The following is a 19,804-nucleotide window of genomic DNA, read 5'->3' on the forward strand; positions in this document are numbered from 1 at the left end:
TCCACAGACTTTGTTTCAACACATGGCTATACTATACACGTCCAAAGGTTAATTAAATGCTGCAGTCCATCACAGCTTCATTTTCATTTTTTCAAGCTAAACAGAAACTTTATGGATAGAACCTCTGAAGAGAAAGACACAGCAGGGTATATCACAGCTACAGCCGAGATGGATACGTTGGCCAGCTGCAGACATTGGCAAGACATTATCCCTATTTAATTTTTGTGAACTGATCGTCTTGAAATCTACAGCAACCATTGTGTTTCTTTGTATATTTTATTATTCATGACTTTATCTTTGAAATGAGTAGCATGTAAGACCAAATTGAAGTCCAAAATTCAGTTATTTGGAGAACAAGTGTTCCAGAAAAAGAAGTGTTTATCATGTATTAATATATCACTGTGCCAGACTTTGAGCTGAACCTGGATTTCCCACTTTTCATGAGCAGCCACTTTTACCATTGAGCTATTTGATCACACCTCCAGCCCTAACTCAAACCTTCACTGTCATTGATTTCCAAACATTGCACTGAAATAAAATGAATGGAGCAGTGGCATTTGATATTACCAAGATCCCATAACATGAACAATATTAGTTCAGGCCATCCAGAAATGTTGAATCTACAATGTAATGAATCACGGCAAGCATTTTGTTTCAGTGAATTTAACTGAACTGTTATATTAATAAGATCATTAGAACAAAAACAGTGTACTTGTTATCCAACCTTAATATGGAAGTGTTCTGCCAAGAAGTAATGGAAGAATCTACAAATAACATTAATGAGGTTAGTTTATGCATTTGAAACAATAAAATGTCAGGACTAACGTTTGGCTGTAGCCATATCGAATGTGCAGTCAGGGACCTCTACACAGTGCAGCTGTTGCACAAGCTCGACACGTGTGCTGCACTTCTCCTGCAACTCAGGCTGCACCAGCAGAAGCCGTGTGCGCAGCTTCACTCCTTTGCCGCAAGAAGCGCTGCAAGGACTCCACTCACTCCAGGCTGTCACTGGACACATGGGGTCAGTCTGAAATAAAGTAACAATTGCTGTATGCTGATTCTGACAAGGGATGCACAAATTCTACTTGGATCTGATGAAACACTCAAAGGTTCCCTCTTCAGGAATTCAAAAGACAATAGAAAAGTGAAATACCCTGCAGCAACTGTGAAGCATGGGATAAGTTATTCCAAGCATCCTGTTAATAGAAAAGGAAGTGTAGAAATATAATGCAGTGCATAAACTGTGTTCTACCCATAGTCAATTTAAGGATGTTGCTTGGGGCACCAAGCTGAGATTTGGCACCAGCAGTGCTAAAACTGTCAGATTTATATGCAGGGCATATTGTAATTCACTGCAGGTTCTTGGGGGCAATGTTTGTTTACAGCATGTATCACAATAAGTAGCAAAAGCTGACACTGATGAAAGTGTATGAAGGTAGGTTTTTTTGTTTTTTTTTTTGAGGGGGGGGGGAGGGATCATCACCAAATGATAAGTAGCTTATGTAGAAAAATGTCTGTGAATTTGCTCTGGTTCTACCCTTTTTCTTTCTAGATTGAATTCAGCCAAAGTTTTGTAACACTCTGCTGCTCTGCTTTGACACAGGCATTTCAGAAAGTAGTATGTGATGCAGAGAGGAGTTATTTTGCCCTATTTGAAATTTGCATTACACAGAATTTTTACATTCATTTACACTGTGTTCTGGAAATCCTGTCATGGGCCTTCAGGGATGTGGAACAACTGAAGTCTTGTCAAGATTTGAGCAGTGATCTCTTATGGCACTCTAATGAACCACTGCACTGTGTAATTTACCCAGGCAGTTTTGTCAGCCATTTACTGCCCTCAACAATCACATTACCTCAAGCAACATCAATATGTTTTGTTGGGACATTTAATGGGTTCTGTTACAGTAATATATAAATAATAGCTTAGGCATAAATAACTACTCTCTACATTTTTGTATTAACAACTGACAACAGATAGAAAAGTATGTCAGTCTGACAACTGGTTACAAAACAGGGCATGAATCATTAACTGTTTCACTTTTGGATAACAGTCCCAAAACTAGTGAAAATTAATGAGATGAATGCCTATTAATCATTTTTGTTGCTGTTTGCTGAGTGTATGCTTACAATTCTGAAAGATTCTGGAATCGTTGACACAGACATAAATGACAATGATGATGAATCAATTACAGGTTAAAAAATAGGTAGGGGGGAGGAAATTGTGAAGAGAATAAAAGGGATGATCATAAAGTTTTGACTATCATCTCAAAAATATAAAGTTTTTAATTAATTGTTTGTTTCTTTTGCAGGAACATGTCTGCAGTCCTGATACATATTGAAATCCTTACATACCAGTACCACAGGACATCACAAGAGGGGTCAAATCAAAATGGCAAATCCTACTGATAGAATGGAGATTGTCTTTGTGCTATGCTAATCTGTTTTTACTAAGGTCGTATGTTTATTATATCAGCCTGCACTGTGATCAACTCATCTTTCCTTTGCAACAGTTTACAATATTACATTGAAGAGCCAAAGAAACTAATACACCTGCCTAATATTGCATAGGGCCCCCGTGAGAATGCAGACGTGCTGCAACACGATGTGGCACAGATTTGACTAATGTTGGAGATCATGAATCCTACAGGGCTCTCCATAAATCCATGAGAGTACGAGGGGGTGGAGCTCTCTTCTGAACAGCACTTTGCAATGCATCCCAGATATGCTCAATAATGTTCGTACCTGGGGAATTTGGTGGCCAGCGGAAGTGTTTAAACTAAGAAGAGTGTTCCTGGAGCCACTCTGTAGCAATTCTGGGTGTGTGGGATGTCGCATTGTCCTGCTGGGATTACCCAAGTCCGTTGGAATGCACAATGAACATGAATGTATCCAGGTGATCAGACAGGATGCTTACGTACCTGTCACCTGTCAGAGACATACCTATCCTCCACCAGCTTGAACAGTCCCCTATTAACATGCAGGGAGGCCTATGGAGTCGAGGTTGTTCCATGTCTGTACACATCCATTCACCCAATACAATTTGAAATGAGACGTATGACCAAGCAACATGTTTCCAGTTCAACAGTTCAATGTCATTGTTGGTGGGTCCAGGCAAGGCGTAAAAATTGTGCAGTCATCGAGGGTACACGAATGGGCCTTTGACTTCGAAAGCCCATCCCGATAATGTTTCATGGAATGGTTCACATGTTGACACTTGTTGATGGCTCAACATTGAAATCTGCAGCAATTTGCAGAAGGGTTGCAATTCTGTCATGTTGAATGATTCTCTTCAGTCATCATTGGCCTTGTTCTTGCAGGATCTTTTTCCAGCCGCAGCAGTGTCAGAGATTTGATGTTTTACTGGATTCCTGATATTCATGGTACTCTCTGAAATGGTTGCATGGGAAAATCTGCACTTAATCGCTACCTCAGAGATGCTGTGTCCCATCGCTCATGAACCGACTATAACACCACATTCAACCTCATTTAAACTTGATAACCTGCATTTTAGCAGCAGTAACCAATCAACAATTGCGTCATACACTTGTTGTCTTATATAGACAATTCCAGCCGCAGCACCGTATTCTGCTTATTTACATTTCTCTGAATTTGAATATGCATGCCTATACCAGTTTCTTTGGCGCTTCAGTGTACAAACAGTATTTAAAAATTGAGCACATATTTCAAGTTTTAGTACAACAGCGTCCATCAAAACTGAAAATAAGAAAAATTAATTTTTGGATGCTGATGTTGTAAGTATTATCAGGGAAGTAAAATTGAATCCTATCAGCTGAAATCATATACTGTGTGCTCACATTTTTATGTATATTGCACAGCTAAATTTTGAGGTTAAAAATGTGAAAGAGCCATATTTATACATAAAAGAGAGAAAAGGAGGTATGACAAGTAGACCAGATCATAGACAGGTTTTACAGGAAAACTTAACAGCCTGGCACTACAAGACTACAATTTTACAATAACATCAGTAATGTGTAAAACTGCTTTACTCCAATCAATCTTCTTTGAGATTGGGTTTTACCTTACAGGGAGGCAGAACTACAGGCGAACGCTGAATACTTACAACTTCAGGTGGAGGTGGTGGACCAGTGCACTCAGGAAGCATGCATTTGTCTTTCTCCACCAATGATACATGTGGACATTTCTTGCGACCCATTCTGTCCAGGAATTTTCTTGTTCTCATGGTGAAACCTATTCCACAAGAAACTGAACACTCCGACCATGGACCCCACTCTGTTGTCCCACAGATTGCACCATTGTCCTCAACAAAGAAACCATCTTCTTCAAGGCCACCCCTGTGTAAGAAAACAGAGAATTATCATCATTACCTAGCACCTGAATATCAGCTTTCATAAATTATTGTATTTTTGAGGCAATGTGACACAAATCTGATTATAAAGTAACTTTTGTAGTTTCTGTTGATTTCACTGTGGTGAAACATTCTGTAGAAGTAGGCGGAGTTGAGATAACAAGACAAATCACCAAGAGAACAAAGAAACCAGATGAAAAGGTGAGAAATAAGTACTGGGTTTTCAGCAGCAAGTGAGACTGTTGGCAGCTGAAGCAAAGGAAGTGATGGGAAAGAGTATAACCACCATAAAAAATGTACTATGCACAAGCATGAAGTCTGTTATTTTGCTTCAATTCTGATGAGCCCTAGATGAAGTGATCTGTTAGATTAGATTAGATCAGATTTACTTTCATTCCAATTGATCCATAGTAAGGAGGTCCTTCAGGATGTAGAACATGTCAGTTAAACAATAATACATGACAAATATTTACAACTCAAACAAATAAGATAATGTACCATTCCACAGGTCCCAAGTGTAATGATCGTCATTTTTTTTTAATGAACACTATATGAAAGAATCATTTTACAAACACTAATGCACTGAATTTTATATATATATATATATATATATATATATATATATATATATATATATATATATATATATATATATATACAAAGATGATGTAACTTACCAAACAAAAGTGTTGGTATGTTGATAGACACACAAATAAACGCAAACACACACGCAAAATTCAAGCTTTCGCAACCCACGGTTGCTTCATCAGGAAAGAGAGAAGGAGAGGGAAATACGAAAGGATGTGGGTTTTAAGGGAGAGGGTAAGGAGTCATTCCAATCCCGGGAGCGGAAAGACTTACCTTAGGGGGAAAAAAGGACAGGTATACACTCGCACATCCATCCGAACATTTACAGACACAAGCAGACATATGTAAAGGAGGCCTTTGTTTATATATATATATAAAAAAAGATGATGTGACTTACCATACGAAAGCACTGGCAGGTCGATAGAAACACAAACAGACACATACATACACACAAAATTCAAGCTTTCGCAACAAACTGTTGCCTCATCAGGAAAGAGGGAAGGAGAGGGAAAGACGAAAGGAAGTGGGTTTTAAGGGAGAGGGTAAGGAGTCATTCCAATCCCGGGAGTGGAAAGACTTACCTTAGGGGGAAAAAAGGACGGGTATACACTCGCACACACACACACACACATATCCATCCACACACACACATATATATATATATATATATATATATATATATATATATATATATATTTTGTGTCTGTATATGTGTGGATGGATATGTGTGTGTGTGCGAGTGTATACCCGTCCTTTTTTCCCTCCTAAGGTAAGTCTTTCCGCTCCCGGGATTGGAATGACTCCTTAACCTCTCCCTTAAAACCCACATCCTTTCGTCTTTCCCTCTCCTTCCCTCTTTCCTGATGAGGCAACAGTTTGTTGCGAAAGCTTGAATTTTGTGTGTATGTTTGTGTTTGTTTGTGCATCTACCAACATGCCAGCGCTTTCGTTTGGTAAGTCACATCATCTTTGTTTATATAGGGCCTATATATAAAATAGAGGGAAACATTCCACGTGGGAAAAATATATCTAAAAACAAAGATGATGTGACTTACCAAACGAAAGTGCTGGCATGTCGATAGACAAACAAACAAACACAAAATTCATATACACATGGGAAAATTATATCTAAAAACAAAGAAGCTGTAACTTACCAAACGAAAGCGTTGGTATGTTGATAGAGACAATAAAAATAATAAAAAACACACACACAAATTTCAAACTTTCGCAACCCAAGGTTGCTTCGTCAGGAAAGAGTGAAGGAGAGGGAAAGACGAAAGGATGTGGATTTTAAGGGAGAGGGTAGGGAGTCATTCCAATCCCGGGAGTGGAAAGACTTACCTTACGGGGAAAAAAGGACAGGTATACACTCGCACACACACATATATCCATCCGCACGTATACACACACAGGCAGACATATCTGCAGATGAGAGTTATTAACAAAGTTCTCACCAATGAACTGCTAATTACATGACAAATGTAGGGAAGACCAGTTATAGCTCAAGTGCGATTTAATCAGATTAAATGTGCAAATAAGTGAACCTTAAATAATGGTGTTGGATCTGTTATTCCTCAATGTAGTTCAAAATATAAACAGTTTTCAGCAAGAGGCTACGAATTTGGAGCTGCTGAGGAACATCAGTCTATAACCAGGTTAATAATCGTATACAGGGTTGCAGGTTATCACTACTACTGGAAAACTAATGAAGTGAAAGAAACTGTTGGAAGAGGAATAGAAGTGTAATGGGGACAGACAGCAATGCTAAGGTTCACAAATGACACAGGCCTTCTGGCTGGGTGTAAAAAGGTCTTGTTGATCAGATATTGATTTAGTAATAAGGAAGAAGTTCCTGATAATATTCAACAGAAACACAGAATAGCATCAAAATGAAATGTAGAACACTAGGAATCCGGAATGAAGAAACTGGAAGCAGCTGAAGTGCAGAGCCAGTTTAGAACGTGAAAAATTAAGTGGACAAATAAAGTACTGAAAACACTAGGGAAGAAATCTACAGAAGAGTTTACCAGAAGAAGACAGTGGTAGGTAGGGCATCTGCTATGGCATCCTAGAGTAGTTAGCAAGATGCTGGAAGGCACAATAGTGGGGAAGACTAGTATAGGTTGACCAAGACTAAAATATATAAAACAGACTAGAGAGAATTTTGGCTGTAGCAGGTATGTAGAGGTCAAAATATTAGGGCAACATACGAGAAAAAGAAAACAGGTGAACATGTGAAACATTCAGCACAAAAATCATTGTTTAGTCCTGTTTCAGCTGCAGCATGTGCAACACTGATTAACAATGGACTTGCCTCTCCACCAAAAATGTTATTGTCAGTTTGTTCACCTTATTACCACATCTCAAAATTCCTACTATCCATTCTATTCTGAGATCATAATACCTTGACAGTACCAGTATCATCAATGTGAAATTTTCATATCTAGTTCTTGTTGTATTGCTTGGAGACACTTGTTTCAATTTATTTGGCTAGTGTTTGTTTGGTAATTTGAGGTTTTCCCAGCATGTGTGGCTGGCATTCTCAAAGAATTATCCTCCACTGCTCACAACAGACACAATTCAGCCACAGATCGAGGTCACATAATTTGTGGCCGCATTATTTGAAGGCCTTTCTCTGGTCATCACCACCACATCTTCTCACTAGCTACCTGTAGTCATTGTTCTCTGTAAGCTAGGAATCCAATATTCACCTAACATAAGGCTTTTGTCTGTCTTATTGAAGTTGTCTTGCTTGCAGACCTTGGTAGTTTTTCAGGACAAACAGGTAATTCTAATTTCTCTCAACAAATGGAAATTGGGTTTTTGCAAATTTTATAAACAGTCTGCATTTTTCAATGGCTGCTCAACACTGGCTGATTCCTTCATCTATCATACCGTGCAGTTGAGTTTATGGTCTTGTTATTCCAACATAGACTTTGCTGCAATGGCATGCCATTCAGAAAGTGTCTCGTGATGTGAGAGGGTCCAATTTGTCTTTAGCTGGTCTGAGATACTCATTGATTGTCTTAGTCAGTTCCTGTACTATTTTTATACTATGTTTTCAAAGTGTATCACCCTGATGATGTATGGCAGAAAGACGGTCTCAGGGTTTCTTCTTTTCCATGTGTTGGGTTTCATCACATTTTCATGTCTTTCATGGAGTACGTTCCTCAGAACACATTACAAGTGTCGTATCTTGGACTACAGTTCTATCTGTGGAAAGGAATCATCATACCTATTTGTTCCTAGAAACTGTAAAGATCTATCAGCACCATAATTGCTTCAATAAGAAAAGAGAAAGACTCATGGTAAGCGGAGATGTTGCAGTTTTGTTTCACAGAGAACAATGACTGCAGGAAGCCCGTGTAAGGCACATCAGGCAAGACCACAGCAAGGTCTTTGGACAATGACACCATGAGTATATATGGCATCTATCCATGAACTCGCCTTCAGTCCTCGGTGCAGTGGATCCTATTTGGGGTCCCACAAGGTCTGATGGTTGATACATTGTTGTTCACTCTGTGCCCAGCTGATTGCCAACACATCTTTACTTCCAGTTTCTACTGTATGTGGACAACATGGTGCTGTATGCAAGCGTAATTAATGTTCATCTCATGAACCACAACATAGGCAAGCTACAACAACACTAGACGTCAATGCCTGTTGTTGGAATGATATGTTTTCTTTCAACATACTAATGTGGCCACTTTTTGTGTGTTTGAGGTTAACACCAGAGATGACAAAATGGCTCTGAGCACTATGGGACTCAACTTCTGAGGTCATCAGTCCCCTAGAACTTAGAACTACTTAAACCTAACTAACCTAAGGACATCACACACATCCAAGCCCGAGGCAGGATTCGAACCAGCGGTCGCGCGGTTCCACACTGTAGCGCCTAGAACTGCTCAGCCACTCCGGCCGGCCCAGAGATGACACTGCAGAAGAGAAGAAGCTAAGCTGCATTCATGAGAGTGTTCAAAGGAACAGTCCAGAGGTCTAAGCCTTTATAGAAGATTGATAGATAAAGATACCTGCTAAGAGGATTTGGCTGCTCAATTTAAGTCCACTGTGGGCAACCTGAAGCAGACTCCTTTGGGCATCTACATCTACGTGATTACTCTGCTATTCACAATAAAGTGCCTGGCAGAGGGTTCAATGAACCACCTTCAAAATGTCTCTCTACAGTTCCACTATTGGACGGCACGCGGGAAAAACGAGTACTTAATTTTTTCTGTGCGAGCCCTGATTTCTCTTATTTTATCGTAATGATCAGTTTTCCCTATGTAGGTGGGTGTCAACAGAATGTTTTCGCAATCGGAGGAGAAAACTGCTGATTTGAAACTTCATGAGAAGATCCCATCGCAACGAAAAACGCCTTTGTTTTAATGATTGCCACTCCAATTGATGTGTCACGTCTGTGGCACTATCTCCCATACTTCACGATAATACAAAACGAGCTGCCCTCCTTTGTACTTTTTCGATGTCATCCGTCAGTCCAATCTGTGGTATCGATAACTACGATGTCACAGCGTAGGTGCCCATTGGTAGGTTGGCACTACGAGAGTGGAAGATCTTCGCCGACCACAGCGCCTCTAGCTGACGCTGTGCAGCTCTACGAGCGCCGCCCCACTTTCGCACAGTTCTTAAGAGCAGACGGCCGGGACACTTTGCTCCAGCTTCGCTTGGTATAGAGACTTCGCACTACTTACGACGGGTCTAAGGCTTCGCACCTACGTGCTCATCTGTACAAAGTCATGTAATCAGGTTGCCTATGTTTATACACTAGTAAACCCCTTTTACTTACTTGCAGTACCGACGTGTTTTACCTCACCTGCTCCTACTCACTTCCTTCATTCGGTCAACGTTTAAGTTTTCAGGAACAGACCCACGCGCCGCCTTCCAAGTGGGATACAAAACCATCTGATGCGGATCCCACACCGCACAGCAATACTCCAGATTATGGCGGACAAGCGTGTGTAAGCAGTCTCTTTAGTAGACCTGCTGGACGTTCTAAGTGTTCTGCCAATGAATCGCAGTCTTTGGTTGGCTCTACCCACAACATTATCTATGTGATCGTTCCAATTTAGGGTATATGTAATTGTAATCCCTAAGTATTTAGTTGCATTTACGGCCTTCAGATTTGTGTGACTTATCGCGTAATCGAAATTTAGCGGATTTTTTTTAGTACTCATGCGAATAACTTCACACTATTCTTTATTCAGGGTCAATTGCCACTTTTTGCACCATACAGATACCTTATCTAAATCATTTTGCAATTCGTTTTGGTCATCTGAAGACTTTACACGACGGTAAATGACAGCATCATGTGCAAACAATCTAAGACGACTACTGAGGTTGTCTCCTATGTCGTAAATATAGATTAGGAACAATAGAGGGCCTATAACACTTCCTTGAGGAACGCCGTATATTATTTCTGTTTTACTCGATGACTTTCCGTCTATTACTACGAATGTGACCTTTCTGACACGAATCCAGTCGTACAACTGACGCGATACACCGTAGGCACGCAGTTTGGTTAGAAAATGCTTGTGAGGAACGGTGTCGAAAGCCTTCTGGAAATCCAAAAATATGGAATCAATTTGACAACCCCTGTCGATAGCACTCATTACTTCATGAGTATAAAAAGCTAGTTGTGTTTCGCAAGAACGATATTTTCTGAATCCCTGCTGACTACGTGTCAATAAATCGTTTTCTTCAAGGTACTTCATAATGTCCGAATACAGTATATGTTCCAAAACCCTACTGCAAATCGACGTTAGTGATACGGGCCTGTAATTCAACGGACTACTCCTATTTCCCTTTTTGGGTATTGGTGGGACTTGAGCAATTTTCCAATCTTTAGGTACGGATCTTTCTGTGAGCGAGCGGTTGTATATAAATGATAAATATGGAGCTATTGTATCAGTATACTCTGAGAGGAACCTGACTGGTACAAAATCTGGACCGGAAGCCTTGCTTTTATTAAGCGATTTAAGCTACTTTGCGACACCGAGGATATCTATTTCTATGTTTCTCATGTTGGCAGTTGTTCTTGACTGGAATTCAGGAATATTTACTTCGTCTTCTTTGGTGAAGAAGTTTCGGAAAATCGTGTTTAATAACTCTGCTTTAGTGGCACTGTCATCAGTGACTTCAGCGTTATTATCGCAGAGTGGAGGTATTGACTGCGTCTTGCCACTGGTGTGCTTTATGTATGACCAGAGTCGCTTTGGGTTTTCTGCCAGATTTCGAGGTAGAGTTTCGTTGTGGAAATTACTGAAAGCATCTCGCATTGAAATACGCGCTATATTTCAAACTTATGCAAAACTTTGCCAGTCGTGGGGATTTTGCGTTCTTTTAAATTTGGCAAGCTTTTTTTGTTGCTGCTGCAACAGTAATCTGAGTCGTTTTGTGTACCATGTGGAATCAGTGCCATCACTTATTAATTTATGCGGTATATATCTCTCAATTGCTGTCGATACTATCTCTTTGAAATCATTCCACAACTTTTCTATGCTTACACGATCAGATCGGAAGGAGTGCAGATTGCCTCATAAAAGGCGTTAAGAGCATTTTTATCAGCTTTTTTTAATAGACATACTTCACGTTTCTTTTTGATGGTTGTAGGAGTCAGTATTACAAAGTTCCACAACAGCTATACTTAGATTACACAAAATCCTCCTGATCTGGTGGACACTATCAGGACCAGATCAGCTTCAATGTGTGGGCAAGAATTTTTGGTGATCGCCTTGAATGACTGGACAGCCTTTTGCAATGCCTCTTGAGTGAGACATATCTGAACTCCTGTGTGATGCAATAGCTCCACTCTAGAAGAAGTTCCTTTGGTAACATGAAGAGTTATGTGACTGCTATGTGACAATGCCCAAGCCCAGTCCCTTGGCGCGATGTGGAAATGGTTCGAGAACACCCTACTCAATCGACACATCACACAAGGTGATCCAGGTGCGAGGACCACTCGCTCTTTGGACCTGAACCCTTTGGATTTCTCCTAGAATGAGTAGGTGAATGGGCGCCATATATGTAGAGTACATCTGAGAATGCTGCCTGTGGCGCCATTTGTATGAGTCCTGGTGTATCTGAATGAAAGAGGCAGCCAGTATTGTGGAATGTGCACTGGTGTCTGTGAAGGCCTGTGAAGAGAAATTTGAACACATCTTCTATGCAAATGTCCATTAAATCTACATATACAGTGCATGAAAAGAAAGTGAAGCACCCTGAAAACACAGCTGGATGTCCCCAGAATGAGATTTTCACTCTGCAGCGGAGTGTGCGCTGATATGAAACTTCCTGGCAGATTAAAACTGTGTGCCAGGCCGAGACTCGAACTCGGGACCTTTGCCTTTCGCGGGCAAGTGCTCTACCAACTGAGCTACCCAAGCACGACTCACGCCACGTCCTCACAGCTTTACTTCTGCCAGTAGCTCGTCTGCTACCTTCCAATCTTTACAGAAGCTCTCCTGCGAACCTTGCAGAACTAGCACTCCTGAAAGAAAGGATATTGCGGAGACATGGCTTAGCCACAGCCTGGGGGATGTTTCCAGAATGAGATTTTCACTCTTGGTAGAGCACTTGCCCGCGAAACGCAAAGGTCCCGAGTTCGAGTCTCGGCCTGGCACACAGTTTTAATCTGCCAGGAAGTTTCACAGCTGGATGTCAATGTAACATCGTAGATGTACGCACCATTTTCAGGTGTGTAAATGAGCTACAGTTCTTTGTGACCAGTAGACTGACCACCAGAGAGCAGTGCAGACTGCTCCTGTGGGCAGGCTCCTCTGCTGTGGCGTGACTAAGCACGATTCCACACACTTTACATGGGGCTGCTGGCTGCTGCTGACTGCCAGTGGCACCATAATTGACGGTCAGAGTCTTCTCGCCTGGTCAGCGATCCTATGTCATCACCGTTGTCACTGCAACGTCCACAAGGACTGCGCGATGGCGTCGGCGCATTTCTGATGGGGCGAACGCTGCTTCCGCCCTGCTGTCAGGGACAGTTTGGAACGTCATCGCTCCATTTGTGTATTGTAGAACAACAAATTTTTGTTTCTTTAACACGCCTTTGGGCATCAGGCAGGTATCCATTCACCAAGCCACTATCCACCGGCGTCCTGCGGTTGTGGTACAAGGCATTCTGACGTCGATCTGCCCACAACTGCCACCAAACATAACGTCGGAAGTGTAGCTGCGCCCAGCATCGCAGCCGGAAGTACAGACTGCAGTCCAGCATTACGGGCTCGTGACTGATTCATCTTTTCGGTGTTTTTGTTTTCTGTGTTACAGCAGTGATTAGTAAACATAAGAATTTAAAAGTGACATGTACGAAACTGCAGTAAACTGCAGAGCTCTCGCAATTCATGGGTAATTCTAGGGAGTGGTATTTGCGACCGGCGAGGTGCCAGTACCGTAATTAGCAGGGCGTTAATTTCTGTGTAGACGGGAGTGTCAGCTACGTGAAGCACATGCAGCTTTGAATAACGTTGGGTCGTAACACGTCGCAAAGATTAGTCTACTCCCTGGCTGTATGTTTACTGTCGTTGCCCTACACTTTTTTTATTTAGACTCATGTCCTGCAGAAGATATTTCCCCTAAGCCATTACCTACTGCAGTTTTACATGCTGTTTAGGCAAACGATATTTCCCGCTCGCTATTAATGCAAGGAAAGATGATAGTGACGAAATACTAAACTACGGTAGTATTTGTTTGTTGTTGTTGTTGTGGTCTTCAGTCCTGAGACTGGTTTTATGCAGCAATCCATGCTACTCTATCCTGTGCAAGCTTCTTCATCTCCCAGTACTTAATGCAACCTACATCCTTCTTAATCTGCTTAATGTATTCATCTCTTGGTCTTCCTATACGATTTTTACCCTCCACGCTGCCCTCCAATACTAAATTGGCGATCCCTTGATGCCTCAGAATATGTCCTACCAACCGATCCCTTCTTCTAGTCAAGTTGTGCCACAAACTCCTCTTCTCCCGAATCCTATTCAGTACCTCCTCATTAGTTATGTGATCTACCCACCTAATCTTCAGCATTCTTCTGTAGCACCACATTTCGAAAGCTTCTATTCTCTCCTTGTCCAAACTATTTATCATCCATGTTTCATTTCCATACATGGCTACACTCCATACAAATCCTTTCAGAAACGACTTCCTGACACTTAAATCTATACTCGATGTTAACAAATTCCTTTTCTTTAGGTACGCTTTCCTTGCCATTGCCAGTCTACATTTTATATCCTCTCTACTTCGACCATCACCAGTTATTTTGCTCCCGAAATAGCAAAACTCATTTACTACTTTAAGTGTCCCATTTCCTAATCTAATTCCCTCAGCATCACCCGACTTAATTCGGCTACATTCCATGATCCTCGTTTTGCTTTTGATGATGTTCATCTTATATCCTCCTTTCAAGACACTGTCCATTCCGTTCAACTCCTCTTCCAAGTCCTTTGCTGTCTCTGACAGAATTACAATGTCATCGGCGAACCTCAAAGTTTTTAGTTCTCCTCCATGGATTTTAATACCTACTCCGAATTTTTCTTTTGTTTCCTTTACTGCTTGCTCAGTGTACAGATTGAATAGCATCAGGTGTAGGCTACAATCCTGTCTCACTCCCTTCCCAACCACTGCTTCCCTTTCATACCCCTCGACTCTTATAATGCCATCTGCTTTCTGTACAGATTATAAATAGCCTTTCGCTCCCTGTATTTTACCTCTGCCACCTTCAGAGTTGGAAAGAGAGTATTTCAGTCAACATTGTCAAAAGCTTTATCTAAGTCTACAAATGCTAGAAACGTAGGTTTGCCTTTCCTTAATCTTTCTTCTAAGATAAGTCGTAGGGTCAGTATTGCCTCGCGTGTTCCAACATTTCTACAGAATCCAAACTGATCTTCCCCGAGGTCGGCTTCTACCAGTTTTTCCATTCGTCTGTAAAGAATTCGTGTTAGTATTTTGCAGCTGTGACTTATTAAACTATTATATTCTTCTTGAAGTCTGAGGGTATTTCGCCTGTCCCATACATCTTGCTCACCAGATGGTAGAGTTTTGTCATGCCTGGCTCTCCCAAGGCCGTCAATAGTTCTAATGGAATGTTGTCTACTCCCGGGGCCTTGTTTCGACTCAGGTCTTTTAGCGCTCTGTCAAAATCTTCACGCAGGATCGTATCTCCCATTTCATCTTCATCTACATCCTCTTCCATTTCTATAATATTGTCCTCAAGTGCAGTGTGTTGCAATTTCTGCATTGTTAGTTTGCATCACCATATTTTACGAATTTGACCAACTATGCCAGGAACGGAATAAGTCGGGAAACAGATACTGTGCGCGGTCGTTTTGTTTCACGTTTGTGCAGAGTTGGAGAGGTGTGCGGTTCGAGTGACCGGCAAGGCGCGACAGCGAGTAAACGGCTTCACCCGCTGTGGGCTGGGCCTTTATGTTTTGACGTTGCGACTTGGCGTTGTCTTGACTGTCAAGTGCAGACACTCTCCAAGAATGTAAACAGCGACGAACAAAGGAAGCTCTAAAATGAAATGGCATTTCTTGTCGAGCCTTCAAAGCGGATGTTATATTCAATGTATATTGTATCCGCTCCATCCATTAAACAATTCTGATTTAAACAACTTTCTCGCTGCTCTGCTTGCAGTAACGTTGATAAAGCCCTTTGTAAGCTGTTCACATGTTTGTGCTTATTTAACTCCTCATGATACATGATGTACACTCCTGGAAATTGAAATAAGAACACCGTGAATTCATTGTCCCAGGAAGGGGAAACTTTATTGACACATTCCTGGGGTCAGATACATCACATGATCACACTGACAGAACCACAGGCACATAGACACAGGCAACAGAGCATGCACAATGTCGGCACTAGTACAGTGTATGTCCACCTTTCGCAGCAATGCAGGCTGCTATTCTCCCATGGAGACGATCGTAGAGATGCTGGATGTAGTCCTGTGGAACGGCTTGCCATGCCATTTCCACCTGGCGCCTCAGTTGGACCAGCGTTCGTGCTGGACGTGCAGACCGCGTGAGACGACGCTTCATCCAGTCCCAAACATGCTCAATGGAGGACAGATCCGGAGATCTTGCTGGCCAGGGTAGTTGACTTACACCCTCTAGAGCACGTTGGGTGGCACGGGATACATACGGACGTGCATTGTCCTGTTGGAACAGCAAGTTCCCTTGCCGGTCTAGGAATGGTAGAACGATGGGTTCGACGACGGTTTGGATGTACCGTGCACTATTCAGTGTCCCCTCGACGATCACCAGTGGTGTACGGCCAGTGTAGGAGATCGCTCCCCACACCATGATGCCGGGTGTTGGCCCTGTGTGCCTCGGTCGTATGCAGTCCTGATTGTGGCGCTCACCTGCACGGCGCCAAACACGCATACGACCATCATTGGCACCAAGGCAGAAGCGACTCTCATCGCTGAAGACGACACGTCTCCATTCGTCCCTCCATTCACGCCTGTCGCGACACCACTGGAGGCGGGCTGCACGATGTTGGGGCGTGAGCGAAAGACGGCCTAACGGTGTGCGGGACCGTAGCCCAGCTTCATGGAGACGGTTGCGAATGGTCCTCGCCGATACCCCAGAAGCAACAGTGTCCCTAATTTGCTGGGAAGTGGCGGTGCGGTCCCCTACGGCACTGCGTAGGATCCTACGGTCTTGGCGTGCATCCGTGCGTCGCTGCGGTCCGGTCCCAGGTCGACGGGCACGTGCACCTTCCGCCGACCACTGGCGACAACATCGATGTACTGTGGAGACCTCACGCCCCACGTGTTGAGCAATTCGGCGGTACGTCCACCCGGCCTCCCGCATGCCCACTATACGCCCTCGCTCAAAGTCCGTCAACTGCACATACGGTTCACGTCCACGCTGTCGCGGCATGCTACCAGTGTTAAAGACTGCGATGGAGCTCCGTATGCCACGGCAAACTGGCTGACACTGACGGCGGCGGTGCACAAATGCTGCGCAGTTAGCGCCATTCGACGGCCAACACCGCGGTTCCTGGTGTGTCCGCTGTGCCGTGCGTGTGATTATTGCTTGTACAGCCCTCTCGCAGTGTCCGGAGCAAGTATGGTGGGTCTGACACACCGGTGTCAATGTGTTCTTTTTTCCATTTCCAGGAGTGTATATTTTCACCTCGCCAGTCAAACGTAGCTTGGTCTTAATCAAGTGCATCTCCTCTGACCAGTTATCTAACTTAGCGGCAGATTTCAGCTCACTAACACATCGTCATTGATTTACACAAAAAGGAATTAACCAGATTAGCTGCAACAGGATCAGTAGACGGAACAGGTACTACTAACTTGACTCCTGCACGCTCATTAATGGTTTGTAGAGCGCCTGCTTGTATTTCAACAAGGCGTTGCTTCCCGCTCAACGCTGCAGTCGCTACCTGTGTCGTTGCTGCGGTGTTTCTGGGTTTTGTGCAATCTCCATCGACATAATGGAGAAAATAATGTTTTAGGAGTAAGAGCATACTTGATAGCCACGTGGGTCAAGCCAGACTAGAGTAAGGAAGAAACCAAAACTATTGTCTGTAATTAATGAGTTGTGTATGTATGTTAAACATTTTCCAGAGGTAACCCCGAGCAAATTACGAGACAGATTTTTTGTCGGAGAGGGTGTTGTTGAACCGCAGAATAATGTATCTGGTGGAACTCGTAAAAATTCGATTACACAAGGAGCAGTGGAAAGCTTGTTAAGCCATAACTGGGAGGAATTTCAAATTGCTCTGAGCACTATGGGACTTAACTGCTGTGGTTATCAGTCCCCTAGAACTTAGAACTACTTAAACGTAACTAACCTAAGGACATCACACACATCCATGCCCGAGGCAGGATTCGAACCTGCGACCGTAGGGGTCACGAGGCACCAGACTATAGCGCCTAGAACCGCGGAGGAATTTCAACTAGGGGCTGATATTGATTGTATTACAGATATTGTGGGCACACCACGAGGTGGTTACCTCACCCTGTTCAAAAGCTGGGCAATCCAGGTTCCATGTTATGGACGCTGCAAAAAGTGAGAGCAGTTGCAACTCAGATATCCTGATTTCCCCATGCCCAGGTCGCAGCGATGTTATGAGCTGTGGCAAAGAAACCAGCAAGGCAGTATAACAGGCATGGGCCAGTGCAGTGTGAATGTTGCTCATTTTTGAATGTAGATATCTTAGTCCGCAGTTCGACAGCCTGTAGGAGGGACCTAGGTCGGTCTACCATGAGCTCATCTTGCTGTTTACAAATTTTTGTCCCTTCCTGGGGACTTAGATGCTGTTAGCCACACTCAAGCCGAGTCCGATGGGATGGACACAGGCGCCTTAGGTCAGTGGGCCACTTGTTGGCCTACCTTGTGGGTCCAGACGCGCAGCCGCTCTTCCGTCATTGCGGGGGCGTGCAGTCTCCGCTGCCCAGCTCCTGTGCCTGTGGGCAGACTCCACCGCTGCTGCCGCTCTTCTGTGCTGAGGCTGCGGCCTGGATGCACGATGCCACACACTTCATGCAAGGATGCCACTTGTAGCATAAGTATTGTCGAGCAATAAATGTGTAGTTCTTTAATACTGTTTAACTAACGTCTTTGGATGCCAGGCAGGCACCAACTCACCAGGCCACTATTCACCCACGTCATGAAGTGAGAGTCCACAACATACTGATGTCGACCTGCCCTCAACAACCACCCAACGTAACGTATGAGCTCCGGACATTACAGCGTGTTTCTTCTGTAAGGTATGCACTGGCTGGCCGAAAAAGTTAAGCAACAATAAGGGGAGTAGGAAAACGAAACGAAGCTTCACATATGTTATTTCAGTGATTACAAAAACGAGTGAAAATTACAAAGAACTTGGCAGTATGTGGCTACTTATCAGTGTGATGTGGGATACCTCCCGGCCTCAATTATTTGGTTGGCAGGTATGTCATAACGCCGTCATCCTCCTCTCCTGAGGCCATATGGCCCACGACTGTTGTAAGTGGTCCTTGATATCCTAGATAATGGCACTAGGATGGCGATGATGTCCCACCAGGCCCCATACATGTTCTACTGGATACAGAGCTGGGGTTCGCACCGGCCACAGGAGCACCTCAACATAACACATACGTTTCTTAGAGACAGATGCCATGTGTGGACCAGCATTGCGCTCTTGAAGAATGGTACAATGATACTATCGCATGAGAGGTGACATATGAGGATGCAGGATGTCCGTGGCATATATTGTTGTGCCATCAGAGGTCCCTGAGTTACCACCAACTGTAACCTGAAGTCGCACTCAGTGGCTTCCCACACCATGACACGACGAGTAACCCCTTTATGCCTCTCCAAAACACGGCAACAAGACACCTCTTCCCAAGTCACTGTCATACTCACCATAGTGCAGAACCGTGACTCATTATTGAACACCAAACACGAACAACACTAATGCACCAAGGTGACCTTTCCATCTTTCACAGAGAACTCCAACTCTAAATCATTTAGATACTTGCTGATGGTGTACTTTTACGAATTACATTGACATCTGACAATGTCTTTTAGGTGCTCTACTTTCTTTGTCTGCCAGTGTATGAGTTTCTAGCAACAGTTTGCTTTACGTATTTAGCGAGTGACAGAATGAATTTGTTGATTATGTAGGAAACTCTTAGTCATATACATAATCACAATCATTTGACAAATGAGTAAGGGTCAATTACTGTGTAGTCGTGAAAGGACGAATGGCTGTTTCTAGTACTGATAATAATTTTAGTGTGATATTTCATTTCAATGTAGTATTATAAATGAAAGGGACTTTTAAAATATTGAAGACCGGTACGATGACACTGTCGCATAAGAGGTAACATATGAGGATGTAGAATGTCCCTTACATACTCTT

General features: G+C 43.0%; 1 protein-coding gene and 1 non-coding gene across 2 annotated transcripts in view; both read right to left on the reverse strand.

Moving 5' to 3' along the window:
* LOC124605481 (spondin-1) overlaps window positions 1–19,804 on the reverse strand; it is a 216,365-nt gene that overhangs the window by 6,523 nt on the left and 190,038 nt on the right. The window contains exons 10-11 of the mRNA XM_047137202.1: window positions 4,085–4,316; window positions 826–1,027 (exon numbers count right to left, since the gene is read on the reverse strand). Of these exons, the coding sequence (XP_046993158.1) occupies window positions 826–1,027; window positions 4,085–4,316 (434 nt within the window). The remainder of the gene's footprint in view (window positions 1–825; window positions 1,028–4,084; window positions 4,317–19,804) is intronic.
* Trnas-cga lies at window positions 12,245–12,319 on the reverse strand. The gene has a single exon. It is a non-coding gene; the product is annotated as a tRNA-Ser (tRNA).

The sequence above is a fragment of the Schistocerca americana genome, chromosome 3, assembly GCF_021461395.2.
Source record: "Schistocerca americana isolate TAMUIC-IGC-003095 chromosome 3, iqSchAmer2.1, whole genome shotgun sequence".
NCBI lineage: Eukaryota > Metazoa > Arthropoda > Insecta > Orthoptera > Acrididae > Schistocerca > Schistocerca americana.